The sequence below is a fragment of the Bubalus bubalis genome, chromosome 1, assembly GCF_019923935.1.
Source record: "Bubalus bubalis isolate 160015118507 breed Murrah chromosome 1, NDDB_SH_1, whole genome shotgun sequence".
In the NCBI taxonomy this organism is placed as follows: Eukaryota; Metazoa; Chordata; class Mammalia; order Artiodactyla; family Bovidae; genus Bubalus; species Bubalus bubalis.
Window position 1 is genome coordinate 186,544,365 of NC_059157.1, and position 12,256 is coordinate 186,556,620.

The following is a 12,256-nucleotide window of genomic DNA, read 5'->3' on the forward strand; positions in this document are numbered from 1 at the left end:
GATGCTGTTCTGGTCTGGAAGGTGAGAAGGCAGAATATTAACCACGTGTTGTCCAAAAGGAGCAGAGCAGGGTCCCGACTGGCCTCCTTGGACTAGGCAGCCATGGGGACATGCAGACACCCAGCCAGAAAGGGAGTGGCTGCTTCATGAGCTGTCCATTCACTCCCAGGCCAAGCTGGACAACAGCTTGTTGGAAGAGGTGGACTAGCTGCACTGTCCCCTCCCATCCAGCCCTTGCCCCACCCCCACCCCTGGCTCCTTCTGACACTCAGGATTCCACCATCCTCAAAGGTTGGGACGATGCAAGAATTTCTGTACAAGATTATTTATGTATTATTTTCTTGGGCTCCGAAATCACTCCAGATGGTGACTGCAGTCATGAAATTAAAGGATGCTTGCTCCTGTATAGTCAAAGCTATGGTTTTTCCAGTAGTCATGTATGGATGTGAGAGCTGGACCATAGAGAAGGCAGAGAGTTGAAAAACTGATGCTTTTGAGCTGTGGTGTTGGGGAAGACTCTTGAAGAGTCCCTTGGACAGCAAGGAGATTGAACCAGTCAATCCTAAAGGATATCAGTCCTGGATATTCATTGGAAGGGCTGATGCTGAAGCTGAAGCGCCAATACTTTGGCCACCTGATTCGAAGAGCTAACTCAGTAGAAAAGACCCTGATGCTGGGAAAGATTGAAGGCAGGAGGAGAAGGGGACAACAGAGGATGAGATGGTTGGATGGCATCACGACTCAATGGACATGAGTTTGAGCAGGATCCAAGAGACGGTGGGGGACAGGGAGGCCTGGCGTGCTGCAGTCCATGGGGTTGCAAAGAGATGGACTGAGCGACTGAACAAGTGTACGAGAAGGGATGCTCTGAGACTTGGAGCTGCTGCCCCCTCGTGGCTGGCTAAGTAACTGCTCCAGTATCAGGCGTCCCATAGAATCTGCCTCGACCAGAAAGAGAGGTGTCACTGTTGCCAAGGATTCTTCTTTGCTGTTATAGTTTTCCTAGAGATTCCTAGATAGATGGGGGAAGAAAGCCGATAATATTTCAGAGAACAGAAGTTTCCTTGGGGGACAAGCCCACTGGGGACTCACAAGGTGCTCACTTTCATCAGAAAGATCTGTCCAGGAATCCCTCAGATCTGTCCTGACTGGCCATCGACAGGGCAGAAGTACACTGGCTCCCCTCCTATCTGTTGAGGAGTCAAGCAGAGGCAGGCCTGGAGTCCACTCTGTGTGAGTCCATCACTCAGAGGGCAGCGGGGCTCAGGCAAGGGGCTGAACTGCCCCCCATCCTCCAGCCCCCACCGCCCCACCCCAGTCCCCCATCTCCTCTGTGAAGGGCAACACCAGGAGCAGAGCCTGCCTCTCCAGATTCTGCAGCCAGCTCCACAGCGCCGGCTTGAAGGTCCATCAACCTGGGCAGACTAAACTAGAAGAGCAATCACGCGTACTCAGGGACCCTCTCTCCAGGCAAGTCTGGGGCTCAGTTGACCCCAGAGTATGGGCCTGAGTTTGGAGCAGAGCTAGGAGAGGAACTAGATAACATTCAAGTGACAGAACTAGGAAGCCTCGGTTTTCCAGAATACAGGGTCTGCTGGTGCTTAGTAAATGCTGTGGGAGGGAGTGGGCGTAGGAGATGCCAGGCACATGTCCAAATGACTTGCTGGTTGCTTGACTATCTTCTAAGATGCTGTGAAGCACCTACCTTTATTAGTTTCCTTCTTAGAGCAAAGACAAAAGCAGCCAACCAGGAAAATCCCCACCATCAGTTACTGTGTGGGAGGAAAGGAATCCAATCCAACTGGTCAACCAGGAAGCCCTTAAAAGCAGCTAATGGGGCACTGACATTGGCTTTCCAAGGTTCAGTGGATCCAAGTGATCAGTGGATTTTCAGGGGATTATGAGTTCAGGTTCATTAATCATAGCAAAACGATGACTCAAACACCAATATTTATGGGGTTGATTCATTTAAAATGAAATAGCTGGTACATTATGGGCTTTCGCAGGTGGCCTAGTGGTAAAGAATCTGCCTGCAATGGAGTAGATGTGGGTTCGATATCTGGGCAGGGAAGATCCCCCAGAGAAGGAAATGACAGCCCACTCCAGTATTCTTGCCTGGAGAATCCCATGGACAGAGGAGCCTGGTGGGTTGCAGTCCATGGGGTTGCAGAGACAGAGAAAGCAGGCACAGCTGGTACATTAGTGACTTTTTAAAACAAAGAATTGATGCTTTTGAACTGTGGTATTGGAGAAGATTCTTCAAAGTCCCGTGGAAAACAAGGAGATCAAACCAGTCCATCCTAAAGGAAATCAGTCCTGAATATTCATTGGAAGGACTGATGCTGAAGCTGAAGCTCCAATACTCTGGCCATCTGATGTGAAGAACTGACTCATTGAAAAAGACCCTGATGCTGGGAAAGATTGAAGGCAGGAGAAGGGGACGACAGAGGATGAGATGGTTGGATGGCATCACAGACTCAATGGACATGGGTTTGAGCAAGCTCCAGGAGTTGGTGATGGACAGGGAAGCCTGGCGTGCTGCAGTCCGTGGGGTTGCAAAGAGTCAGACATGACTGAGCGACCAAACTGAACTGAACTACTTTGGAAGTAGCATAAATTGCACATTTTTCTTAAAACACTGGGCACACTGGGAGAAGAGCTCTGGCCTGTACCATATCATATATCACCCTCTCTACGTCCAGAGCAGAAAAGGACTGCGGCTGTGGGATAGGACTCCAACCAGGAGTATATTTGTGTGTGTGTGGCTCTTCACAAACTCGGGTCCAGGGTGAAGCCTTGGTCAAAAGAATAAAGTCTCTGAATTTCGAGCCAAATCAGGGCAACCCCAGGAGAACCAGGGAGGTGCTGAGAACAGACCAGGTACCTGCGTTTAAGGCAGGACTGTGCCCTCTCCCATAACAGCTCAGTGAGAATCGAATCAAAGTTAATTCATTCTCTACCCTGGAAACTCACCTACTTCCCCAGCTGCAAGAAGCCACAAAGTGATCCTTTGTGGCTTTAATACTCATGTGTCCACTTTAGTATTTTGGGTTAATTTATATTAAGCAAATTAATGTTTGTCTCTTGTAAAGGTTTAATACAGAAATATCCATTTCCCTAGTTTCAGCATTCAGGCTGGATCTTTCTTTGTTGTTTGTTTATATTTATTCATTTGGCTACGCTAGGTTAGTTGCCGCACGCAGGATCTTTGATCTTCGTTGTGGCACGTGGGATCTGTTCCACCCTGGGATTAAACCCAGTCCTCCTGCATTGGGAATGTAGAGTCTTAGCTACTGGACCACCAGGAAAGTCCCCTCCCTGGCTGGATCTTTTAAGTGAAATCAGCTTCATTCAAAATTAAAGCCACTCATGGGAGGAGGACTGCAAAATGAGAAATACAACTGAAAAAGATGTCAGCTACCCTGCCACGTGGACACTTTTAGGATACAGTCCATCTTCATTATTCACAGGTTCCTTACCGGTAGATCCACCTACTCATTAAAGTTGATCTGTTACCCCAAATGAACACTAGCAGCTCTTTCGTGGACTCCAGCAGAGGAGCAAAAACACTGAATGGCTGATTGAGTGTGAAAATGGCTACCCTGCCTTCCTGCTTCAGCTCAGACTGTAAACAAGTATCCTTTTCAGTTTATTTAGCGCCTGTTGTTTAGCATTTTTGTATTTTCAGATGGTGATGTCAGTGTTGAAATGGCCCCAAGCAGAATGGGAAGTGCTGTCTAATCTCCTAAGTGCAGGAAGACTGGCTGTGCCCTCCAGACAAAACATGTGTGCTAGAGAAGTGTCCTTTAGGAGTGACTTATGGGGTTGCTGGCCATGAGTTCAATGTTAATGAATTGACAGTATCTACCAGTAAGGTGTCTTTAAGCAAACCCACAGAAAACAAAGTTCTGTGGCGATCAGGTGACAAAGACTGGTGGCTGGCAGGCACCTGCCCCTACTTGTCCCCTTTCGTTGTTGTTGTTCCGTCGCTAAGTCACGTCTGACTCTTTGCGACCCCATGGACTGCAGCACACCAGGCTTCCCTGTCCTTCACCATCTCCCAGAGTGATTCGACTCACGTCCATGGAGTTGGTGATGCCATCCAACCATCTCATCCTCTGTCGTCCCGTTTTCCTCCCACCTTCAATCTTTCCCAGCATCAGGGTCTTTTCCAATGAGTCAGCTCAGCATCACGTGGCAAAAGTAATGGAATTGTAGCATAAAAGATTTTAAAGATGGCCCACATCAAAAACAAAACAAAAAAAATCTTATCTAACAAAACGTGTTTTCTTTACTTTTTTATTAAACTTTTACCGTAATTTTAACACAAACTGACATAACTGACAATTCTCTCCAATCACCTGTTACACATTGGGACCTGCCAGATTTGAGCTATTTGAAGAACATGAGTGGATTTCTCTTCCAGGGAGGAAAACATTTACCCTCTCTCTCTCTCCTACCTGTGGTCACAACTCCAGGGGCTGAGACACATGTTAAGGAAGCAGCTCTGCTGCCGTGAGCTCACAGGAATTTTAGGGAAGGAGATGCTAGACTCAAGTTTGAGAAGGAAGAATCTGAGGACTCTGGAGTCACTGGGCAGAGAGTTCTAGAAGGGAGTTGGGTCTCAGGGTCCAGATCTGGGAGAAATGGGAGGTACAGGTGATGCTCCTTAAGGAGCTTGGTTACCTCCTATAGCAGGGGTCCCCAGCCCCTAGGATCAGTACTGGTCCAGGCTGCACAGCAAGAGGTGAGTGGCGATGGGAAACTTCATCGGCTGCTTCCCATCGCTCCACCTGAACCATCCCAGTTCATGAGAAAATTGTCTTCTGTGAAACTGGTCCTTGGTGCCAAAAAGTTGGGGACTGCTGCCTTCCCTGGTGGCTCAGATGGTAAAGAATCTGCCAGGAATGCAGGAGACCTGGATTCAATCCATGGGTTGGGAAGATCCCCTGGAGAAGGGAATGGCTACCCACCCCAATATTCTTGCCTGGAGAATCCCATGGACAGAGGAGCTTGGCAGGCTACAGTCCATGGAGTCACAAAGAGTTGGACATGACTGAGCAATTAACACTTTCACACTTTCACTTTGCTGTCCTACAGGACAAGCTGTGGGGGCCAGCAGGGCAGCCAGGAGACCACATCTGCCCCACCCCACCTGACCTCACCCCCTGCCAACCCACCATTCAGTGGCTGCCCTGACATCAAAGCCCGATGCGGAAATGCAGACTGGTTCTGCTTGCCATGTTTGGAAAAAAAAATGCATAATTTATTTGTACAGTTTTTCACAATTGAATTTTACAATTTAAAAAAGATACAAAACAGAAAACAAACAGTGGTCACATAAATTAAAAGAAGCACTAAAGAAGGAATGCTTGCTCACCATGATGACGCTTTTTAAAATCTGACTCGGGAGCAGGCAGGTCAGGATGGCCCCTGGGGATGCTGCCGCCCGAGCATCCTGCTAGCGGATTGTCCTGACTTCCACTCCAAGGTCAAGTCCTAGTGCAGAATCACTCAAGTCATTCTGCGAAACCAGTGTGTTGGAGAGGAGGCAGGACCTCACAGCACCCGTGTTACACTTCACACTTGGTCACTGAAGCCTGACTCTCCCCTGCAGGGGAGCTTGAGGAGTGGTTGGAAGGGGCCAGGGGGAGGCCCACGCACACCCCTCTCTCCTTTCTCACAAGCCCAGATGCTGTGCTTCAGGACAACATTTACAGAACATTAAATTGGGAGCAGTCGCTTTGTGAAAGCAACTCAAGTCGGCTACTGCTCACACAAGCAAAGGCAGCAGTAATTTCAAAAAGCTAAGAGTAGGACTACGGCCCGGTTTCATGGGCACTGAGGTAGTAACAGGTAGACGCTTTACAGGAAACAGTGTTTCTTTAATTAGTATCCCTGATTTCCCTGGGTGAGCTCGATTTCCAGGTGAATGATTAGCAGGCTTTAAGAGGGTCAGCAGGCACCCTACTCGGGGTGAGGACCTCAGTGGGGGCCCGGGGCATTGCACCATCTTCAAGGGAGGCCAGGGAGAGACTGGAGAATAAGGCGGGTCTCCCTGGGTGGGGGCCCCCCAGCAATGCTGGGGGTGATCACATATGTTCCCAGGGCTCTGTCTACACACCCCTTGAAAGAAAAAGGTTTGGGTCCCCTTTCAAGTGTCTATCAAGTCATCACCCATGAAGAGCTGGTCCCTTTATTTCCAGCCAGCACTCTGGGCTGCTAAGAAGGCACTCAAGAATGTTCATCAAATTCCCTCGTGGAGAGACAGGCCCTGGGGCTACCCCAAGGGGCCCCACCAGCAGCGGCCCCAGAGGCTGGCCCCTGCAGGTTCTGCCAGGCTTTTCCCCTTCCTTTCTCAAGCCGTCCAGCAGCTGAGAAGTCGCCAGCCCCCTGTGCATCCAAGAGGGGTCCCTGGAGTGGGGCTCAGAGGGGAGGTCCCCGCGGGGCAGACCCCGTCCCCTTGCTCTGCGCTGGCTCTGCTGTCCACGGCCGGCCGGCCTCCCCGGTCAGACGAGGGGTCTGGAAGGGTGGGCCCGGGGGTAGGGGAGCCACGGGGTCTGCACAGAACTGTGGAAAGGGCCAAGACATACAGGATCATGATCACATAAAAACAAAAGGACCTGGAATCACTTCAAAAAATACATAATGCATGGGGATTAACAATCAGCCCCTTCTTTTTCTTGTGCAATGTTGTCAAGGACCCAGGCCGCACAGATTAGCTGTTTGCCTGTTCAAAAAGGAAAAAGAAACGATATTATTTTCTCAAGACAAACAAAGGCAGAAAATTATTTTTCCCCTAATTGACAGGGAGGGCTTCCCTGGTGGCTCAGTGTAAAGAGTCCACCTGCCAACACAGGAGACACAGGTTCTATCCCTGATCCAGGAAGATACCCCATGCTTCGGAGCAATTAAGCCCATGTACCACAACCACTGAGCCTGGGATCTAGAGCCTGTGCTCCACAACAAGAGTGCATGCTACATTGCTTCAGTTATGCCGGATTCTTTGTGACCTCATGGACCGAAGCCCGCCAGGCTCCTCTATCCATGGGATTCTCCAGGCAAGAATACTGGAGTGGGTTGCTGTGCCCTCCTCCAGGGGATCTTCCCAACTCAGGGATCGAATTCAAGTCTCTTACGTCTCCCTGCACTGGCAGGCAGGTTCATAACCACTAGCGTCGCCTGGGAAACCCCCCTATAAGAGAAGCCACTGCGATGAGAAGCCTGCTCACACCACTAGAGAGTAACCCCCGGTCACCACAATGAGAGAATGTCTGTGCAGCGATAAAGACCCAGCACAGCCAAGAATTAAATAAATAAGTGATTTTAAAAATAAGACAAAGGGATATTTTTTTCTACAGCATGAAGGTTGGGTTAGACTGACAATGGAGGAGAATGGTATGTGCAAAGGCCCAGGGACAGGAGGGGCCGGGATGTTGGGGGGCTCCCATCACTCAGCACCGCTGGGACACAGGCATCTCTGGGCCAACCAAGCATGACCTTAGCCACTGAAAGTCATCCAGGGTCTACGTAGTCCTGCTTTCTACCCCACCGCCTCTGTTGTCATCCAGCGCCCCCACTTCCCGCTGCTGAACCACCAGCATTGCCTAGACACACGGTGCTCTTCACTCTCTCATCCTGGAGGGACACTCACCCCATGGCCTGCCGCACCTCCCCCGCCAGTCTCCCCAGGACCCCCTCCCAGCTTCCCTGCATCATGCAAGTCCTCAGTGGGACAGTGGGGGTCATGAATTTCCAGAACTCGGCCCTTTGCGGGGCGGGGACTGGCTGGGCCCCGAGTCACTTGAAGGTGTTAGGTCTTAGGTTTTGGCTCAGGAGAGACGCAGGCCATGCCTCACCAGGCACTGCCCTTGGCTTCTGCCCCATCTCCTGGCACCTGGGCACCTTTGGAGACTTGAGGGAGACAGCACTTTCACCTAGAACCTGGCCCTGGAAGGAGCCAAAATCTGTGAGCACTGCCCAGTCCCAAGGCCCCTGCGATGGACAGACATCTGGTCCTCACCCAGGATCTCTGGACAGAACCCAAGACTGGGCCCCACTGAGTATCATGAACCCGGCCAGAAGCCAGAGGCAGCAGGGGCGCCGGGAACCCCTGGGATCTTTCCCTTCTCATGCCCTCTCTTTGTACCAGAGACCCCAGCTGCTCCCCTGGGTGCCCGTGACAGCCCAGAGAAGGATAGGCCCGAATCACGCCTGGCAGCCTCGCTCTGCTTTCTGCCCATCCCCAGAAGTCTGATGCAATGACATCCGAGTAGGTGAATGGAGCTATTAGAGCCAGAAGCAAGCCCATCACAGGTAACCCTGGACCCTGCAAAGCTGGGCCCCAGAAGTTTTCATCCAAACGCGTATGGGGAAGGGCGCCACCTGTCACAGGACCACACCTCCTAGACCCCCGGGCTCTGACACAGTGACGTGGGGAGCCGATCAGGAGGATGGAAAGGGTACCCTCATTTGTTGATAGATCCAGTCTGTGAACACTGTCACGTTCCCGTACACTCCCGGTCGGTACGCCTTGGCACAGCCTGACCCCCAGCTCGTGTCTCCGATCAGCCACCAGACACTGCTCTTCAGTGTGACCAGAGGACCTCCACTGTCACCCTGAGGGACACAGCAGGTTATAGAACAGAAGTCAATCCACAAGCCACACAGGCCAGAGGGCAAGAAGGTGGGATGAGGGCTCAGCGGGGTGACGGGAGAGTCTCTGGGTCTCCTCCAACCCTGGGTCCCAGGTAGGGGAGGGATGTACTGCATGGGCCGGGTGGGAGCCGGGCAAGGCCCAGCTGGGCATCACCTGGCAGGAGTCGACGGTGCCCTGCAGGTAGCCTGCGCAGATCATGGCGGGTGTGATGAGGTTGTCGTACATGTACTTGCTGTTGCACGTCCGGGGCTCAATGAGGTGCACCTTGGCCGCGTTCAGGTCATCCGAGGTCTTCCCTGCAACAAAAGACAGCATAGCTCTCACAGGAAGCCTGGTCTCCCTCCTGGACACGTGGACATACAGTCACGCCACTCCTCCCAAGCCGGCTCCTGGGGAACCCAGGTACCTTTCAACTGCTGGGGCGTGTGTTTAAAGCGGCTCTAGATTGTGTTTGGGGAGGACTACCTGCCTCTGGGCTGAGGACTAAGCTCCAACTGTGTCCCAGAGTCACCTGCTCATGGCCCAGCCACGTGGTCCCTGGGATCGCTTCTCCTCCTCCATCGCTCTCTCTCCTCTGGACAGTTCCCAGGCTGACACCAGGAGCTCCTGTGTTTCCATCTCAAGCACCCTAACCTTTCTCAAGCCCACGCGCTGCTCCACTCCTGACTGCCTGCCCTCGCTCCCTGCATGCGCAGACCTCCAATCACTTGCAGGTCTGTGCTGTCTCCATCACCCACCTGCTACACAGAGGTTTTCTAGGCTCTGTGGGCTTGGGGGCTGAAGCAGAGCCTCTCCTGGAGTGCTCCTCCTCCACCTTAAGCCACGCCACTTGAGCCACCTCAACTCGGGAAGTGGCCCCATGCCCCACCATGGGGCTCAGATCACAAGCACGAAGCAGGCCCCCTGAGACTGCTCACTGTCCCGTGACACTCCATCCATCAACAGATTTGGTGGCTCTGCCCCTACCCCCACACCCACCTCCCTGGTCTGGCCACCTTCTTGTCTCGCAGGATGTGGCAGTGGTCCCCTCACCATGCTGTCACCTTTTCTGTGAGTCCCTACTTAGCCGTCCAACCATGTCACTCCCTAGCAGCTCCCTGGCCCACTTGGATTAGCGGCCAGTGCTAGCGTCATAGCCTACAATACCCTATGCAACCTGACTCCAGACTGCCCCCTCGCCCCTGGTTCATCACGCCCTGGCCACACTGGCCCTTCTGTTCCTAAGACAGCCTTGTCATGCTGATTTCAGCTCAAATGTCCCCTCTTCCGGGAAGCCCTCCCTGACCACCCCTCACCGTGACAAGCCTCCATTGTTTGAAAGCACCTAGTTTCTCATTTCCTATCTGAGCACAATCGGCACCCCAGCGCCCATAGGAGAATGTGAAGCTCCTGCAGGCAGAGGTTTTGTTTTAGTTTGCTCACTGTTGCTCTCCCAGCCCTTGGAAGGTGCCCCACAGATCATGGCTGACTTTTCCTTTGGTCTTGGCTGCTGAAGAAACTTGCTCACAACTGGAAGGATCAACCCAGGAGCTTCTCTCGTCCGAATGCCAAGATACTCAGCCCAGCTGCCATCTCCCTTCTTTCTCTAAGTCGATCCACCCGTGTACTATTCACCTCGCTTTAAACCAGTGGTCCCCAACCTTCCTGGCACCAGGGGCCAGTTTCGTAGAAGGTAGTTTTTCCATGGACCAGGGAGGTGGGGGGGGGGGGATGGTTTCAGGATGATTCAAGTGCATTATTTATTGTGCACTTTGTTTCTATTATTAGAACATTGTGATAATGTGGTAATGAAAGCAATGGGGAGCAGCTATAAATACGATGAAGCTTTGCTTGCTCACCCGCTGCTCACCTCCTCCTGTGTGGCCTGATTCCTAACAGAGCACTGACTAGCACCAGCCCATGGCCTGAGGTTTGAGACCCCTGCTTTAAAGAATTCCTTGTAGGTGTTCCCTAAATACTTCTGGAAGGATGTAAACAATACATTAATATAAACGTACCACTAAGCACATCCACACACTCAGCAGTGGCCACAGGACTGGAAAAGGTCAGTTTTCATTCCAATTCCAAAGAAAGGCAATGCCAAAGAATGCTCAAACTATCACACAATTGCACTCATTGCACACGCTAGCAAAGTAATGCTCAAAATTCTCCAAGCCAAGCTTAAACAGTGCATGAACCATGAACTTGCAGATGTTCGAGTTGGATTTAGAAAAGGCAAAGGAACCAGAGATCAAATTGCCAACCTTCTTTGGATCATTGAAAAAGCAACAGAGTTCCAGAAAAACATTTAATTCTGCTTTATTGACTACGCCAAAGACTTTGACTGTGTGGATCACAATAAACTGTGGAAAATTCTGAAAGAGATGGGAATACCAAACCACCCTATCTGCCTCCTGAGAAATCTGTATGCAAGTCAAGAAGAAACAGTTAGAACTGGACATGGAACAACAGACTGGTTCCAAATAGGAAAAGGAGTACGTCAAGGCTGTCTACTGTCACCCTGCTTATTTAACTTATATGCAGAGTACATCATGAGAAATGCTGGGCTGGAAGAAGCACAAGCTGGAATCAAGATTGCCGGGAGAAATATCAAAAACCTCAGATATGCAGATGACACCACCCTTATGGCAGAAAGTGAAGAAGAACTAAAGAGCCTCTTGATCAAAGTGAAAAAGGAAAGTGAAAAGGTTGGCTTAAAACTCAACATTCAGAAAACCAAGATCATGGCATCCAGTCCCATCACTTCAAGGCAAATAGATGGACAAACAATGGAAACAGTGAGAGACTATTTTGGGGGGCTCCAAAATCACTGCAGATGGTGAATGCAGCCATGAAATTAAAAGACACTTGCTCTTTGGGAGAAATGCTATGACCACCCTAGATAGCGTATTAAAAAGCAGAGACGTTACTTTGCCAACAAAGGTCCGTCTAGTTAAAGATATGGTTTTTCCAGTAGTTATGTATGGATGTGATAATTGGACTATAAAGAAAGCTGAGCATGGAAGAACTGATGCTTTTGAACAGTGGTATTGGAGAAGACTCTTGAGAGTCAATCAAACCAGTTAATTCTAAAGGAAATCAGTCCTGAATATTCATTGGAAGGACTGATGCTGAAGCTGAAGCTCCAATACTTTGGCCACCTGATGTGAAGAACTGACTCCTTAGAAAAGACCCTGATGCTGGGAAAGATTGAGGGCAGGAGGAGAAGGGGACGACAGAGGATGAGACGTTGGATGGCATCACCAACTCAAGGGACGTGAGTTTGAGCAAGCCCTGGCAATTGGTGATGGACAGGGAAGCCTGGTGTGCTGCAGTCCATGGGGTTGCAAAGAGTCAGACAGGACTGAGTGACTGAACTGAACTGAAGCACATCCAATGCTCCATATAAAGGAAACAGCCTGGATCTCTTCATTTGAAAAAGGTTATCAGAGATGAAACCAAATTATAACTGAAGGCAGCAGGGCCAGCCTGCGTCAGGAGAGTCTAGAGCCTCTTCCCCTCTGTGTGGTCAGGGCAGGAGGACTAGGCTTTGATGACTTGCAGCCAGTCACTGCCAGTCACCCAGGCCCATCCTCACTGAGACCATTATCCTCAGCA

The 12,256-nt window shown here is 50.9% G+C and overlaps 1 protein-coding gene across 2 annotated transcripts in view; it reads right to left on the minus strand.

The window, feature by feature from the left end:
* Positions 1 to 6,347: 6,347 nt before the first annotated feature.
* Positions 6,348 to 12,256, minus strand: part of TMPRSS2 (transmembrane serine protease 2) — a 45,696-nt gene continuing 39,787 nt past the window's right edge. For both annotated transcript variants that reach the window (XM_025292133.3, XM_025292134.3), the window contains exons 12-14: positions 8,813 to 8,955; positions 8,467 to 8,619; positions 6,348 to 6,730 (exon numbers count right to left, since the gene is read on the minus strand). In XM_025292133.3, the coding sequence (XP_025147918.3) occupies positions 6,719 to 6,730; positions 8,467 to 8,619; positions 8,813 to 8,955 (308 nt within the window). In that variant the 3' untranslated portion in view covers positions 6,348 to 6,718. The remainder of the gene's footprint in view (positions 6,731 to 8,466; positions 8,620 to 8,812; positions 8,956 to 12,256) is intronic.